This window comes from Pleurodeles waltl, chromosome 9 (assembly GCF_031143425.1).
Source record: "Pleurodeles waltl isolate 20211129_DDA chromosome 9, aPleWal1.hap1.20221129, whole genome shotgun sequence".
Classification (NCBI taxonomy): Eukaryota; Metazoa; Chordata; class Amphibia; order Caudata; family Salamandridae; genus Pleurodeles; species Pleurodeles waltl.
In genome coordinates, this window is record NC_090448.1 from 505,683,710 (window position 1) to 505,701,463 (window position 17,754).

The 17,754-nt window shown below is 42.8% G+C and overlaps 1 protein-coding gene across 2 annotated transcripts in view; it reads right to left on the reverse strand.

The window, feature by feature from the left end:
- RHOJ (ras homolog family member J) overlaps positions 1–17,754 on the reverse strand; it is a 633,456-nt gene that overhangs the window by 63,942 nt on the left and 551,760 nt on the right. For both annotated transcript variants that reach the window (XM_069207373.1, XM_069207372.1), the window contains exon 3: positions 15,626–15,790. In XM_069207373.1, the coding sequence (XP_069063474.1) occupies positions 15,626–15,790 (165 nt within the window). The remainder of the gene's footprint in view (positions 1–15,625; positions 15,791–17,754) is intronic.

Consider the following 17,754-nt stretch of genomic DNA (forward strand, 5'->3'; position numbering starts at 1 on the left):
AAGTCCCCTGGTGTGTTGCTACAGAGCCTACTCTTGCAACCTGTTGTAAGCAGCAGATATAGCTATTCTAGTTGGGAGCCTGACACAGTCTACTTTTTGGTGCACATTTGCTGTTTTCAAAGTATTTTTTGAACTTTCCTTGTCATATACTTGGTGGCTGATACTAGTAGCCACACCTGCATTTTGGTGTTTTTTTAGGTTCAACAGGCGGTACACATGGTGTGATTCAATAGATTGCACATACTGGGGGTCATTCTGACCCTGGCGGCCGGTGGCCGCCAGGGCCACCGACCACGGGAGCACCGCCAACAGGCTGGCGGTGCTCCCACGAGCATTCTGACCGCGGCGGTTCAGCCGCGGTCAGAAGCGGAAAGTCGGCGGTCTCCCGCCGACTTTCTGCTGCTCGGGGGAATCCTCCATGGCGGCAGAGCGCGCTCCGCCGCCATGGGGATTCTGACACCCCCTACCGCCATCCTGTTCATGGCGGGAAACCCGCCATGAACAGGATGGCGGTAGGGGGTGCAGCGGTCCGCCAAGGTCATAATCAGGGCCACTGTGTTTTTTATTATTTTTTCTTATGTGTAGGTATTATTTAACAACACTGAGTGCCGATGATGGTCTGACAGACTTCTGACTGTCACTACAGGCCAAAACGTCGACATTACCTTCTCATTTGACAAGCTGAATTGAAAGTCCATGATATTGCTTGATCTGGGACTGAAAACCAGGCAATTATTGTGCAGAACTGTGTCATGAGGAGGGTTATAACCCCTTTCTGGATCCGCAGTTGGGATTCAATCTTATGATCTAGAGGGGTTATATACAATGTTGTTATTTATATAATGGACATTCGTTTGAATTATTGTACATGTTTTTGAACTTCCTGAATCCTATTGAATAATATATTGGATTTTAACAGTATGGAGTTGTCTTATTCATTAATTGAAAACTGTATAATATGTACGCATACTATATCCAAATAGTTCCTCTAGGAGCATTTTTAAGGGAGACATTGTCTGTACCCAGTTCCTAGGGGAATACGGTGTTGCCCTTAAGTGTGTTGACTTTCTAAAAGTGGCATTTTTAGACTTACAATTTAAAATCCAACTTCACCATAAGTTGTGATTTTAAATTGTGAGTCCAGGGACAACAAACTCCATATACCTATCCCTTCCCATTTGGAACTTACACTTACAACATGTTTAACTTAATCCCAATACTATCTTATAAGAGAAATAGTCCTTGAAATTGTGGAAAATAAATTTAAGAGCTTTTCACTATCTGGACATGTTAAACTTAAAGGTCCATATCCAACTTTTTAAATACACTGCACCCTGCCCTTGAGGCTGACAAGGACCTAACTTAGGGGTGACAAATGTAATTAAAAGGAAGGTTTGAGCATGGCAAGTGGGTACACTTGCCAGGTTGAAATGGCAGTGTAAAACTGCACACACAGACCCTGCAGTTGCAGGCCTCAGACCTGTTTGAGAACCTACTGTAGTTGGTGGCACAATCAGTGCTGCAGGCCTACTTGTGGCGACAAAGGCAAACAAACACAAATGATGGACGGAATGCGGAACCAAGTAAACATTCACCTCAGTACCTCAGTACTGTAGGAGGGAACCCACAGATTTCCTTCATATGCGGTGGTCCTGTTCCCATATTCAGAACTACTGGACAACAATATTGGTGGAATTGGCTAGCGTTTCAAAGTGGGAGGTAGAGCTGTCGCCTTTGATGATTCTGCTGGGAGTGATGGAGGGTGTGAGCGACTCGGGGACGGAGAGGACCTTTTTGTGGATTGCACTCCTCGTAGCCAAACAAGATATTGCCACTGGATGGAATAGCCCTATCACCCCATCGCTATTGTGCTGGAGGAGAAGTGTGGACTGTGTGCTCAATAGGAACTACCAGTATATGAAGCTTGTGGCTGTTCTAAAAAGCACAAACAAGTGTTGGGGAAGTAGCTGGATCAGTTGGAATGAACTGCAAGTCTGTTAGATCGCGAAATGTAAAAACCTGATTGCCTTCATCACCGATTCCACTGGAAGTCCATGTACCCGCCCTGCTATCTTCTGACAATCACTCAGAACGATGATGTATCTCCTGTCCCATGGAGACACTATAAATAAGTCATGGCATTAAAGAGCAATAAAGACAGGAGTCATTTCTGTTAACTGCATTGTACCTTCCCCTGCAACAACCCCGGCTCTAATTCAAGACCACCTCAGTGATTAGAGAAATGAAGCAGATGTAGGTTTCAGCTCATGCCTCTGTGAATGACAGAATCAGTGGAATCTCCAGCAGTCTCACTTCCAAGCATGTCCATGAGCGCAAACTAGGAGCATGGACCAGATGCGGGTGGGCAAGCAAATTGTAGCTAGCACATCTTTCTGGGTTTTAATGTGTCTGTGTACCATTTATGTGTTTTTCATGATGTCTTCTTTTACAAATAGAGAACATTATTTTGAGAACAGGGCTCATTCCTTACTTACCCTAGATCTTATGTCCAAGGGAAATCTTGGCTAGGGCAGGTGTTATGACCTGCCTCTGAGGGCCCCTATTGTGTTGGAAGAGTTAGGTAAAGTGTGAAATCGTGCATCTGCACATCAGTTCAGGAGTAGATTCTGAACGAATGTGATAACAACACAAGGGTATGAGGGCAGAAGCAACATTAACTTCACCACAGGCAATTAAACTGGCAAGCACCTCACAGTAGGTAAAGTGGAAAATTATTTATTATCACTATGTGAGGCTCAAAAGCAATTGTGTTTAACACTCGGGAGTAGCCATAAAAAATAAAATACCCGCCACTTCTAATCATATGTAGAATAGCAATAGGTGAGACAGTGAGATGAGCATGTAAGGCACATCCTCTTAGGAGATTCTGAAAACAGTTGTGTGAGATTGGGTTTTTATACCTAAATTCTTACTGAATTTATACATCCATCCTTTCCTACACACACGTATCCTATTTTTCATCCACCCATCCATCATCCTTACAGCCCATTCTTCTCTTCATCCAACATGACTTCTCTCCATCCATCCATCTATCCATCCATCCATCCATCCACTCAAACCTCATCCTTCCATTCATCAGTCATTTTCTCCTAATTTTCTTCCATCCATTTTTCTTCCCCTAAGTCCACTCCATCCATCTCTGCCTCCTCTCTGTGCATCCATCTTCTGTTCGTCTTTCCAGCCATCCATCACTCCATCCTTCTCAGCCCCTCTCCGTCCCTTCCTTTCATGAACTCTCCTTGCATTTGTTGCTCCACTGCACAGCTCCATCACGCCCTTCTCTTGCAATGGCATTTAATATTTGCTGTTTGGAGACAATTAGATCCCATAAAAGTGACCAAAGCCATAAACAATATTTGAAAGGTTTAATGTACAAACTGCTTAGTGGAGAGATTACCTGGTTCAACTATTAATTATGTGGTAGACAGAATCAACAAGAATGTTTTTTTCAAGTTCAAAAGAGCATATTTTAAACCGAAATCCTATGCAAATGAGCGGGATAATCTACAGCTAAAAAATAAATGTGGTAATAAAAACTGTCATTAAAAGTCACTTTTCGCTACCTTTCAGCAGAAGACTTCAAGAATATGTGTATAATTAGAAGTATTTAACATTCCTCGAGTGTTACCATTGGAGTAATTACATTTTCCATTTTAAATACCACCATACCTGTCCTATTGTTTTTTTAGTGATCAAATTCAACAGCAACATTTATGCAGGGCGAAGTCGCTCAGAGGGCATTGGAGCGCTTTACATGTGCACCAGATTACATTACACACATTCAGACTATTTTTTAGACACAAGGGAGATTAAGGGGCAGATTTTAGAGCCTCTTGTGCCAGTTTAGCAATACCTTTGCATAATTGTTTTTACGCTAAGGTGGCGCTAAGGTGGCCTTTTTCCCCATGCCATATTTACAAAGTATCGCAATGCATACATTGCGCCACTTTGTAACCCCTTGCGCCATACCATGCCTGTGCCAGGCTTAATATATGCAATGGGGCGTTCACTGCACCATTTTTTCTGTCATTTTTAACGCCGGCTTACAGCAGGTATTAAAATGATGCGCCAATTTAAAACAATGGCCTCCTTGCACTTTGCTACACTAACGTCCGCATTTTTGACGCTAGTGTAGCAAAGCACCACAATAGCGTCAAAAATGTTGACGCTATTGTTCTAACGACCGCCATGGTGCACTGTATCTTAAATATGGTGCACACATGGTGGCATCAGAGGGCGCAAGATAAGTGGCGCTGCATTGGATTCAGCACACTTTTCTTAAATTCGTCCCTAAGTAATTTGCACAGAATCACAGGATTTTGAGCCGACGCCGGGGCCTGACCCTGGCTACCCAGTTCCAAAGCAGGCAATTCTGGCCCTTAGTTCGAAGATGTTCTGGCATTTACTTATCATCGCTCACCTGAACGTTTAAAAAAGTGATAAAACAATAGCCGCAGAATACAAATTAAATAGAGTTGCTCTAGTACATGTTTGTGTTTTGTTAGCACTGGAATTCCAAGGATCTCTCAAGTTCAGTTCAGCCCTTGGTGAAGTCTAAATAAAGTCCGCAATGTAAGGATGGTTTTAAAATGCCACAATTCACCGATGACTTCAAAACGGAATCATATTTTCAGTACAATTTTCTGTGAACAATATTTATAAAAATAATAAAATAACCCTCTCTTGTGTGAAGGTTTTGAGTTTCAGTCTGCATTCTTTAAAAAATACATTAACTTATTTTTTTTGTTGCACAGCCAGAAATATTTTAGAGGTTTTTGGCTAAAATATTTGTATGCAAGACCGTGCTTACTTTGTAAACAAAAACGTGCCAGTTCCCAAAGACATCCTCTTAAACACGCGGCTGCTGCAATTAAATGTACCAACACGGAATAATGTAATCCCGAAGCCATCTCGGTCCTCTTCGATCCATTTAAAGCCGCTCCCTGACCCTTCAGCTCACTTTTGCATCTTTCTGCTTTCTCCCATTCAGACGCTTTTTCGTTTTTCGCGTCCTCCGTCTTTCCCATATACGTCTTTTGCACGCAGCAAGTGCTTGAGACACAAGAATCAGCGCCGGCCATGAAAAATAAGGGGGTGATTCTCACCCTGGCGGGCGGCGGAGGCCACCCGCCAGAGTTCCCCCCTCCAAAATACCGCTCCGCGGTCAAAAGACCGCTGAGGGTATTTTGGGTTTTGCACTGGGCTGGCGGGCGACCGCCAAAAGGCCGCCCGCCAGCCCAGTGCAAAACACCCTTCCCACGAGGACGCCGGCTCAGAATTGAGCTGGCGGAGTGGGAAGGTGCGACGGGTGCAGTTGCACCCGTCGCGAATTTCACTGTCTGCAATGCAGACAGTGAAATTCTTTGTGGGGCCCTCTTATGGGGGCCCCTGCAGTGCCCATGCCATTGGCATGGGCACTGCAGGGGCCCCAGGGGCCCCACGACAACCCATACCGCCATCCTGTTCCTGGCGGGAGAACCGCCAGGAACAGGATGGCGGTATGGGCTGTCAGAATCCCCATGGCGGCGCAGCGAGCTGCGCCGCCATGGAGGATTCTAATGGGCAGCGGAAAACCGGCGGGAGACCGCCGGTTTTCCACTTCTGACCGCGGCAAAACCGCCGCGGTCAGAATGCCCTTCGGGGCACCGCCAGCCTGTTGGCAGTGCTCCCGCCGACCCTGGCCCCGGCGGTTCCTTACCGCCGGGGTCAGAATCAGGCCCTAAGTGCCTGTGCTCCGCACCGCAATCGACAAGCACAGAGTAAGCTCTGATGCAAGATATTTTTTACATTTTTATTGAACATATTTAATCTCATTTATTTTCTGAGCAGTTTCAGGGCTGCGGTAATACCTTGCTTGCTCGAGTGGGCAGGAAGGATTTTGATTAATTTCCACGTCATTTAGCACTTAAATGGTCTTTCACTCCCACCTCCGCACTAGTCCTGCACGCGATGCTCATTCCTCCTTCCTGGACACATGATCGATAACAGGATGATGTTTAAAATTTTGCTGAACCACGGTTTCGAGAAATGCGTTTTCCAATGTGATTTATACACACAGCAGTTATCACTGCTAACAGGATCTTACAAGACCACGTTTTTCTGTGAAAAGTGATATCATTCACGTGTCTGAGCTAAACACCTGATTCCATAGGATATAAAGTTACTTTTCTTCTGTACTCTACTCTGTGGTGCTTGTGTTGTTCTTATTAATCCTGATAACAGGGACGGTATTTGCTTTTAGTTCTGCTCGTGCGCTTTATGGGGCATAGTTATTAAAATGTTACGCAGCGCCTCAAGTCTACTTGCTGCACTGCTCCACGTGACAGGGAATGGGAAAGAATGCGCCATATTTATCCAATTCCTGTCCTGTCCTCCGTGTGCTGGCGCCTTTTGCAGCTAGCACTAACGCAGGCACCCTTGTACCATGGTGCAAGGGTGCCTGCGTTGCATGCTGAATTGTCTTAATGCAGGGAGGGGTACCTTCCTATACAAAAATAATCGCTTCAGGCATTGTCCTTTTTCAATGTATGCTGCATAATGCAGCACACATCGAAAGAGGAACAAGCATTTGGCAATGCAATGGGTCTCGCATATTACGAACAAATGAATTGTCATGTTTTGACAACAGCGCCCAAAAACAATAAAAAACATGAGTGAAAACGGAGAAAAGACAACTTAACGAAATAAAATAAAGTTAACTTTAAAAAATAAAACTTTGCACTTTTGTGCCTGCTTGGCACGTTTTTGCCTTCTGTTTGCAGGGCACTGGAAGTTAGAACAAAATAGTACCTCAATAACTTCGGGAGCAGTGGACGGCACTAATTAACTTGAAATTAATTTGTGCTTGATTTCTGCTCCACACCAAGGAACGGAAATGATTCTAGACATGCCTTGATGAATTACAAGGCTGTAAAGAAGAGTGCCACGCAAACCAACAAATGATGAGCGACAGGCGGGCTCCAAGCCCTCTACTGAACATGCGCAAGCGCTCGTAGGCTCGACCCTAAAAATTAGGCTCATATGGGCCTTTCACATGGAAGGCTAATTTTGAACTGGGGTGGCTCATATGGGGCCTTACACATGGAAGGCTAATTTTGAAATGGGGTGGGAAAAAAACAATGACAATTTATTGGCTAACACGACCTGGTTTACTAATAGCGTCTTTGAAATAATTGTTTTTGAATAAAAAAAATAAAACATGTGTTCAGGAATTGAAGAACTCCACGCCATAAAGTACCATTGAGCAACATTTTTGCAAAAATGTTTTGGGTTACCATCTCATCCACCTCCATTCCTTCTACAAAGGCATGCGCTGCACTTAAAAGTGTTTTTGTTGATTTGCTACACTTGCTCGTTCAGTAACACCAGGATTTTTTCGAATCCCCATAATTCTAGTGAGCTGATGCCCGTCCCAGCATCCCAGTCAGAAAATTGTTCCAACACTACCATATACAAGGACAGCAGGTTGCGCAGAAATGCATGTAAGAAAAGGGAGTGCCCTTGTATCTTGTGTGCTAGCACACAGTATATGTATTCATTCATTGGCACCATGCAGATCGCTCTCTTCTCCCTACAGGTGTTCATTTGAGAGGGGCCAAGGTATGAACATGATTGGGTCCGACATCTCCTCCTCCTGGGCTGATCTTGTTAGAGGGGCTGAAGAGAGAATTGGCACGTATGGAATGGGCAGAAACGCGAAAAGGAGGCAGTGTCTCCTGAGGATGGCCAAAGATTGAATGGGTTTGGAAATTGAACCCCTCCGCCCCTCTAGTTCCAATGGGTGGGTCACTTCAGAAACTCATGGGCCAGAGATGAGATAACCACTGAGAGGCCAATGAAAGAATGGTAATCCAGTCCCATTGCAGTCCAGAAGTGATAGCTCCAAAGTCAGGACAAGGATACGCTTTAAATTGATACCGAAGCACACCTGCACACACCTCACCACACAAACACACATCTGCACGTAAACACTCTAACAGGAGACCAAAAAAACATGTACATGTACACCTAAGCACTTATATTTCCTGTAAGGTTAAGGTATTATCAGCAAATATGTGGTTAAGTGTAGTGTGTCAGAGAAGAGAGGGCCTGGGGAGCCCTGTTAGACAAGGTGGTATGGACTCGAGGGTCCTGTACTCTGGGCCCCAGCAGCTTCTCTGCTCCCTAATCTCCCACTCCCTTTCATCTGCACTAAATTAACGGCATCCATTTTCCCCCCAGGAAAGGGCCGCACGGGCCTGAGGCAGAAGGAAACCAATCATTTGCAATGCAAAGGGTGTTGCGTTTGTTCGCTTTAGAGCTATTAGTTTTGTAAACTAGAGAATGCGTGGCAATGCATTTGTCACGGCTGCTGCAAATCTCAAGGGAAGGGTGGGTGGGGGTGTGGATGGGGATGGGGGAAAGTTACAAAAAAAATCTTTTTTAAACCGAGCGCGATCTCACTGTGTAAAACTGAGTGAGATTGCGCTGTGCAAGAAATAAAAAGAAAGAGCAGTCCAGAAACCATGCTGAAATCATGGAGCCTTGCATTTTTTCAGTAGTTTACCGGTGCTGTTGAGGACGGCTAAACACCAGAAAAGGCATGATGTATGCATGCCTTTCACAAATGAAACCAAGCAAATTTAAAAAGGCAAGCCCACAAACCAATGAAAGTGACGGGCGTGACCTGGGCATGGTTAAAATCCCCCAGAGAGATTACAACAGGGGCCAGAGTGCTTGCATGCTCGACCCTAAAAAATGAGAGGAAATAAAGATATTTCCCCTTGTTGCACATCACCTTAGGAGGTGGTGTAGTTTTGGCACATTCCCAGGTCTGCCACTAATCTGGAAATGCATCAAAATCAATGGGTGTTGCGTGGAAAGCCCCACACACCAACCATGGAATGCCATCCTGGGGCGGAGTAATGCAACACAGAAATTTGTGTTACATTACTTTGGATTTCTCAAGCCACTCAGGGCCACTCAAGGTGACATTGCATGGCTCACTAAATCACATTCAGTAGTGAGTCGCACTTGCACCCATTGCATGGTGCAAAAGTGACGCAAATACTACATAAGAAGGGCCCTATGTATGTGTTTATTTGAAAAGGTACACTTCGAGGGTTCTTGTAACTCTCATTCCGCCCAAGCTTTTACCTTCCCTTTCCCTCATTGACAAATAAACGTCATCAGCGTCCCAGCTTCTGCTTTTCCTCATCCATTCACATTCGGGCACAAATTCAAAGGAAAAGTGGTCATCACCTGGTTGTCTTTATCCAGCAGGTTCGGAGATATGAGGTGATTACGGAAGGTTCAGGAACATTTTAGTACCCATGACCCTTGTAAATAACTCACACTCCTAAATGTCAGTGACTGATTCTTTCTACTTCAGCTGTATTGTCTAAAGTTGCATGAGTTAAATACACCTGGTGTAGAGAAATCAAGTACTCCAGGGGCTTAACTCTAAAAATTACACAAAGCCCCGATAAAACGTGAGATTCGGTTGGACATTATATGAGAATGATCTAATCCTGACTCAGCAATGGCGACTATGACAAGGTCTCAACACCGATGAGATTCCGATATGACTGTACCACACATCATTTATGTACCCAAGCGGGGAATATGAAGGTGTGAAACGAGAGGACGATACAAGGTTAGTAAGCACATTTATCTTGGGTTCCTATGCTTTTTTCCCCCTATCTATAGGATGTTCTTGTAATGTTATTTACAGACGAAAAACTCTACTTAAATGGATTGAAACTCAAAATACACCTTGCCTAAAGGGCTCTATCAAATGTATGTGATTCACAAAAAGTAGATAATTTTCACAAACTTCACTAGTGCAGGTCCTGAACACGAAAAATGCACAGGGCCACAGAAAAGAGTGAGGATTCTATATTTTTTTCAGAAAAGGTTGCAGCTTGATAAATGGGCAAAGAATTACAACAAGTAATAAAGAAAAAATAAAAGAGGTGTCCTCGCATTTGCTCTAGTAAAAGTTCTGTTGTACTCCTGGTTCAAACAGGTGCATTTTACCACGAGGAAAAGGGAGCAAACATATTGCACTTTTATTCTGAAAAGCAGCAAACCAGATTCGAAATTTCTTCATTTGTACGTGCAGGGTATAATTTGCATGACCTACGTTTGGATATTCCCCAGACAACTCTCCGGGTACCCCTCCTACATCTTAATAAGTGTCAGCAAGTGCTCCATGTACACAAGTAATATACATGTTTTTCCTTTTGTTTCACTTTTTTGTGTGTAATTTGCTCATCTATAGTTTATTAGTGACGTAGACCAGGCATGTAGTGTCACAGTTATGGAGGTTAATACCTTACTCGTTCTAATGGTGATTTCCAAGACTAATTTGTTGGGTGCCATTAAAGTCAGCCTGCCTGCCTGGAAGGTTTTATGTTCATTAGAGTTTGTGAGGTTGTCACTGAAGAGGGATGATCACCTTTTTTGGCTCTCCAAGTGTTAGAATGAGGCTGCTGTTTTAGGGTCTATAGTCACTGTAAGGTTCAGTCTCATTTTTCTCAACTTTGCCTGCAAAAATTCCGAATGCGGTGATCAGGGTTAATATTCTGAGGTAGGGTCTGAGGGTACCAGACTGTAGTGGCTGCTCGAGAGAGGGAATGCTGTCGGGATGCTGAATCTGTAATCTTTGAGAACAAGCATTGGAAGGATAATAGGTCTCATTAGTAATACCCATTGGTTTGCCAGTGTTTTCTAGCTATGCTGAAACTTCGTAGCTGATCTGCAGTATGTCTAAAAAAAAGAAAAACAACACAATCTGCAGCTACTATGTCATTTTGCGGGCAAGTTCATGCTTTCAGCACACACTTGGGCCCTGATTTATACTTTTTGGTGCAAAACTGCACCAACGCTGTTTTTCACCAAAAGGTTTAGCACCGGCTTGCACCATTTCTGATCACTAGCTGGGCACCACATTTATGGAATGGTGCAAGCCGGTGCAAAGGGTAGGCTAGCATAAAAAAATATGACATTAGCCGGGTGGGGCTAGCGGTATGGAAGAAGGGGGTTTTGCCCCAAAAAATGAAGTTCAGCAGGTTAGAGTAAAAAGAAATGACTCTAACCAGCCTAGTGTCATTTTCTGACTCAAAACCAACCACACCACATGACTCCTGTCTTAGAAAATAGAGGAGTCAGGCCCGCCACCCCAATGGCCAGCACCGGGGACCAGCGTTCGCTGGGCATGGCCACTGCACCCAGTGCCATGTAGGGGGCCCACTACAGGGCCCCCAATGACATTAAAAAAAAAATACTTACCTGTACTCACCTATACTTACCTGGGATGGTATCCCCTATCCTCCGCTTTCCCTCTGGTGTGGGTCAGGGTGTCCATGGGGCCTGGGGAGGGCACCTGTGGACTTGTTCCATGGTGATCCACCATGAAAATAGGCCCACAGGTCCCCTAACGCCTGCCCTGACCCAGGCGTTAAATAATGGTGCAAAACAAGCTTTGCACCATTATTTGACCCCTCCTCCCCTGTGCCTGATTTTAGCATGGGGGATAAATATGGCACTAATGCCATAGAGTCATTTTTTGCACGGGAATGCCTCCTTTGCATCATTGACGCAAAGTAGGTTTCCATGTCCAAAAAATGACTTTAACTCCATAAATTTGGCGCTAGATGGGTCTAGTGCCAAAGTATAAATATGAAGTTAGTTTTGCACCGAATTTGTATTAAAAAAAATCACGCAAATTCAGCACAAAACAAGTATAAATAGGCCCCTTGGTGCCTACAAAAGGACTCTTTTTTTAAATTTACTTTTCTGAGATGAATCGATACATTTAAAAAACAGAGTAAAAACACTTAAAAAAATAAATGAATGAGAGGGAGGGAGCAGGTTGTCAAGAATACAGGGTGAAAAAACACGGCAGGCAGGGGTGTAAAACAACACAGCAGGCCAGTGGGGGTGCGAAGCAACACCATGGGCAGAAAGAGAAGCAACATAAGGGAGAGAAGGCAGCAAAAAGAGCATTGTGGAGCTTGGTGGGAGAAGCATATGGGCAAGATAAAGTAACACATGCGGAGGGGGAAAAGGAACCTGGGTGAAAGGGGGGTAGAAAAGCACAGTAGAGAGATAACTGGAAAATACATCCATGAGAGAAACAAAAAGAAAACAGAAGTTCCCTGAAAGCAAGCCGCTAGAAGCCAGCCAATCAAATAGATGGTAAAGAGGCAATGCTCAATCGAAGGGACAAACACAAGATAGTCAGGTTGAAGCAAGGAAGGCCATTCAAAAGAAACAAAGTGAAAAAGAGTGACTGTTAAGCCAACCAATTGTAAGCTATAGGTTTGCAGTAAGTCCTGTATATTCTTTGTAAGCCCACAATATATCTGTCATAACCAGACATCTTGCACTCAACATTTAAAATGGTGTCATGACATTTGAGATCCACTGATCTGATAGAATGGTGAATAAGGATGACTATTGTCATGAGTGGCTGGATGAACTAGGTAGCAGATTTTTAAATTAGATTCTGGCTTCAATTTTGCGCCAAAGGAGGTCGCAGAGTAGGGGATGGTGTGGTCAATTTAGAAAGTGAACAAGGTAAGAGCTAGGATTGGGACATGCTGAAAATTGCATACCATATTGGTGGTAACAGGTGCTTGAGCTCTAGCCTGCACTATTTCAAGCCTGTTGGGCAGGAAAGATTGGAACCAGCTCAGAACCATGTCTTGGAAACATATTAGGCCAGATTTATCAAGGGATTCCATTGCCTTTGCGTCATGCCGGGTGTTACGAGGGCAACTCAATCCCTAAGTCAAATTTACCGAGCAACACAAGGCCACCTTGTGTGGTCCTGTATTGCTTGGTAAATCTGGATAACACAAGGCAGCGCATGTCGCTGTCTGGCATTATTCTGCCTTGGGAAGGCATTCAATGGGTGAAGTGTGGGTGTCCCCACACATCCAACCATGGATTTTTGTGCATTCCCAGATTTACTAACACTGGTAAACCTGGAAATGTGTCAAAATGCTACTCCTTCCCAGTGGAAATGCAAAAAGAGGGAAATATCTTTATTTCTCCTCATTGTTTATTCTTTCTAAGACAGAGGAAAAAACCTCAGAGGATTGTTTTGAAGGGACACCTTCCTGCACAAAACAAATCTTGCTTGTATTGCAGGAACACGTGTACCATGGTACAAGGGTGCCTGTGTTGGTGCTAGGCAGCAAATTGTGCACCAAACCAGGCAGAGAGCAGGAATGTGCTACACATTGATAAATATGGCACATTTCTGCCCTCTCCCTTTCATGCAGCACAATAAGTACTTTTGCTGCACTGCGTGAAACCTTGGTAAATCAAGCCCATTCTGTTCAAGTGTCTGTAGTAGTGTTCCTTGGTCAATTGTATCAAAGGAAGCCAATGGGTCTAGCAGTATCACAATAGACATCTTCTTGTTTGTTCATTTCTGTCTGCTCTATCTACTGTCTCTATTCTTCTGATGGTATTTTTTAAAAGAAGAAATGGTTCAAATCCTAGACATAGTTCAGTAAGGGTTTTGAGCAGCATCAGTTTTGATGTTATTAGATATGGCAACTGCTTTTGATATAGTCTCCCATCAACGGCTGATCACCAGACTGAGAGAAGCAGGCATAAAAGGTGTATCGCAGAAATGGTTACTTGGCAGATAGACCACAGGCAGTTTATCTAACTCCTATCCAGTTTAAATTAAAAAATTTCACCAATGGTGTTCCTCAGGGCTCGTCACTCAGTCCCACCCTGTTCATTCTATACTTGCAACCACTGGCATGACCTATTTGCTCTTTTGGAGTTAGATTTATGAATTATGCTGACAATACCAATCTCTTAATTGCACTGGATAACGATGACCCTGATGCACTAAACGTTTTTCCATCAGTATATACTGGCTGTCAAGTGCGGACTGTCAAACAATTACTTGAGGTCTAATTCAGACAGAATGGAAATACTGATTGCTCAACGTCATGTGCGCCAGGTTTACTACCTTTAAGTTTTTGGCCTCCTGAACTCGACTCTTTTCCAAAGCCAATGTCATTGGTTGGAACCCTGGCCTTTCAATGTGACTCTTCATTTTGAATAATCAAGCAGGTTAATCAGCTCTTGTTCACTTGTTACCTGTGTGTAATACTTTTGAGAAAGATCCTACCATATTTGCCTACCACAACATGGCAACTGGTAGTTTGAGCAATCAAACACACAAAATGTGACGAATGCTTGCAATTTGTCTAATCACTGGCAATCGCTTGGGGTAGCATTTCAACCCATTGTTCTTCTGCCCAGCATGCCACCTCAGTTTCAGATGGACAGTATCAAAATCAATCTTGACCCTGCTCTAATAGGAACAGTCCAGCCTGAACTGCCAAGCCAGCTCCTCCCTGAACCAGAACACAAGCAACGCAAGGCCAGTTTTACCCTGAATGGGGCTCTTCAGTCCCGTGTAGCTTGGTTCCAGTTGCACATTTAGCTTGAGGCCAATGTCTGGGCATACTCTTGCCACTTACGGAGGTACATCAAACACAAAGCTGGTCTAGGGTTGATTGTGTTTCGGGTCAGGGAGAATCTGCCATCAATGCAATGGGTAAATATCTACAATCCCACAAAGGAATGCAGCTTACAAAGTTCCACAGTAGTAGCAGCATTAAAAAGCCAGCAGGGGGCAGGGATACCAACCCTGCAGCCCAGACATCAGAAACGGAATAAGGAAAGCATGTGTAGAAGGAAGTTGCTGTAATCTGGAGAGTGACCAAAGGTGAACAAACACAACCAAGAACAGGAGCTGGAGGTAGAAAACGAAAAGGGAAACAAGGAAAGAAAGGTGTTGGGATAGGGAAGCCTTATGTGAACTGAAACGGCAGCAAAATGACTGAGAAAGCCAGGGCATGTTTCCAAGTGTTATGTTTCAGTAGGAGTGTTCTTGCGGTACTGCTAATCCAACCTCAGAAGGACCTGCAATGACTCGGAAATGATCTTGCTCTTTCATAAGAGGATTGACCATGTTTGCATTTCCAGGTTGAACAATGGAGTCTCTGTTTTTCTGCTCGGGATATTTATCAGGTTCTATTTCTAGTAAAATGCATCTTGCGAGTAACTTGCATCATTTGATTCCTTCCAACATATGGCTGCTTATGCTTAGAAACCCTCTTTACATTTCAGAACTCCAAATTATAGTTCTAGAATGAAAGAAAAACCGGAGAGAGTCCAGTGCTTTAAATGGAAAAATAGAAGTGCAGGTACTCTGTACCAGAGTACCTGCTTGTTTCTGAGAAGTGCCGGTACTCTCCAATTAAAAGTATTATGTTTTTGTTGAGATATGCCGGTACTCTCCCTCTCAAAATAAAAAAGTGCCGGTACTCAGTACCGGAGAGTACCGGCCCATTTAAAGCACTGGGAGAGACACTTTATGCAGATGCAAAGTATATATGATATGAGTGTATTCGATCATTACCTTTTTTATCACATAGAGTGATTATGAGTTTCTGGTGCATCTGGTTGTTATTTTTGGCAGTGATTTTGTGACCATGGGGGATCTTCGATGCTTCCCGTATTAATGTTAGTTATGTATGCACCTTTCAGAAGATTACTTTTTGTGAATCAATACCTGTATGCATACCTGAGTTCCTATGAGAACGTAGGGCACGTGCGGCATGCATGCCTTAACTTCAGACACCCATTCCTCCTGGACATTGTGGTAAGAAGCAGGGTTCACCACAGAAAAACAGATCAGGAATACATCTGTGTTGGGATATGAAAGAGGTCTCAGTTGATTGTAATCTTCCTGTGAGAAAGGAGAGATGAAACAAAATGATTTGGTGTCGAAACAAGATATCTCTACATAGCATCTCTTCATCAATAATAGCTACAGCATACTTCCAAATGAAAAAGCCATCTTTAACTTGTCATTAGATTCCTTCATATTTATCTTTTGGATTTTGAGTATGTCAAATCATTTATCAAACAAGGTCCCATATATGAGGAGATTTTTAGAGGATTTAAATTACTTAAAGAAGGATCTTCACCTTAATACGAGTACTGAATTCACCAAGTAAAATTGACTCTATATTTCTCTGGCCTATGTACATAACTTGTGTGCACACTAATGAAACAAGTTGAATGCACACACTTTTACACTTACTGCAAGTTATCATTCAAATGTAAATTCATGATGTGAGAAAATGTCCACTTAATAGTCCTGAATGCGGTAATTCCCACAAGTATGCAAAAAACATGTACCTCCATGATAGCCTCACAGGTAACCTTGTCTCACAGTGAGCCTTGGATTTCCATGGTTGGGCCATCTTCGATGATATGAACGGACAACTTCATTTGGATTTGTCAATTTCTTATGTGCCTTTGTGTCACAAACGTAGACCAGATCATCATTGCTTTGGAGGTTATAGTTACATCAGCTTTCTTTTTAAAAGGAAACGTGGAATTCAGTCTCAACCTTTAGTCAAATGTATTCTCGCCTTGTCTGTTATTGTCAAACCTAGCCACTTTTTCAATTCTGCACAGTATTGTGGAAGAAAGCTTGCAGACCATTTCAGATGAAAGCTCTCAAGTCTAGTAAGACTCCCAAAAGGGCAAGTTCTCAGGCAGCACCAAAAGTAACGTGGTACTTTTTATATCTATATCTACTACTGTCCAAATGTGAATCTTTTTACTTTCGAAATTCATCAAAATATTGATAGCTACTAAGGTAATGTAGAGCGCACAGTCTATACAGATCGCAGGTTTGAATTCTGGTTATTAACGTAATATTATTAAAACAACATGTCGTCGGTATGATGAGTTTTCATTTAAGCATGTCTAAGGGAACCATGTGCTTTTGATCTATTACACATGCGTATAAAAGAAATAAGCACACCAACATAATCTTTAATGTAATAACACGAGGAAGAATGCAGAAAATAATGACGTGGGCCTTATCAATCGGGTGCAGTGTCCATAGTGCAAGCTCAGTTGTGCACGCCCCGTTGCAGGCAGACACCGTGCGCCTGATCATGGAAGAAATATGCTCCCACCATCACTATCTCACAGTCTGACTGAGGTGGTAGGAATCCCCTGCAGTCAAGTGTTATCTGTAGCACACCTACAGGAAGTTGCCTGGAGATTTCTGGTACACCTCGCTGCCAACTCCCAAGGGTCTCTATTGTGGTGGCACACTGAGTTGACTGAGTCCTCCCACGTGGGACACAAAAGGTGAAATACAAGAATGCTGTTTACAAAATATCAAGCTGCAAGGCTATTGTGTCAAAATTATTAAGTAAAAATATTGAGGAACAGAATATAGAAGATAAGAATATAGTTCTTAATGTATATAATATTGCTTACTTTAGTATAGTTGCATTAAATGTAATATTTACATTAATTTAGTATACATTAGTTATTACATACATTGTAGGTGATTGCATTATTTTAACAGGTGGTGTATTATTTGTATTATAGGTTGTACGATTTAATGTGTTTAGCAGTGGTTTGTTGATTATAGAAGAATAGGGTGGGAAGTTATTTAATTCTTAAATTTTGGCTTTTATTTTAAAATTATCTTTTTATGTTAAATACATATTTGATAGTTAACTAATTATTGATCATTTATTATATCAACTAGTTGTATGTTAATTCATTTTTCATTAATTGGTAAATGGTTGAACCATAAACTTTGTAAAATTAATTTTATATTTAATTTTCTTATTTTATGTGTTTTATTTCATTACTATTTTAATGTTATTGTTTTGTTAA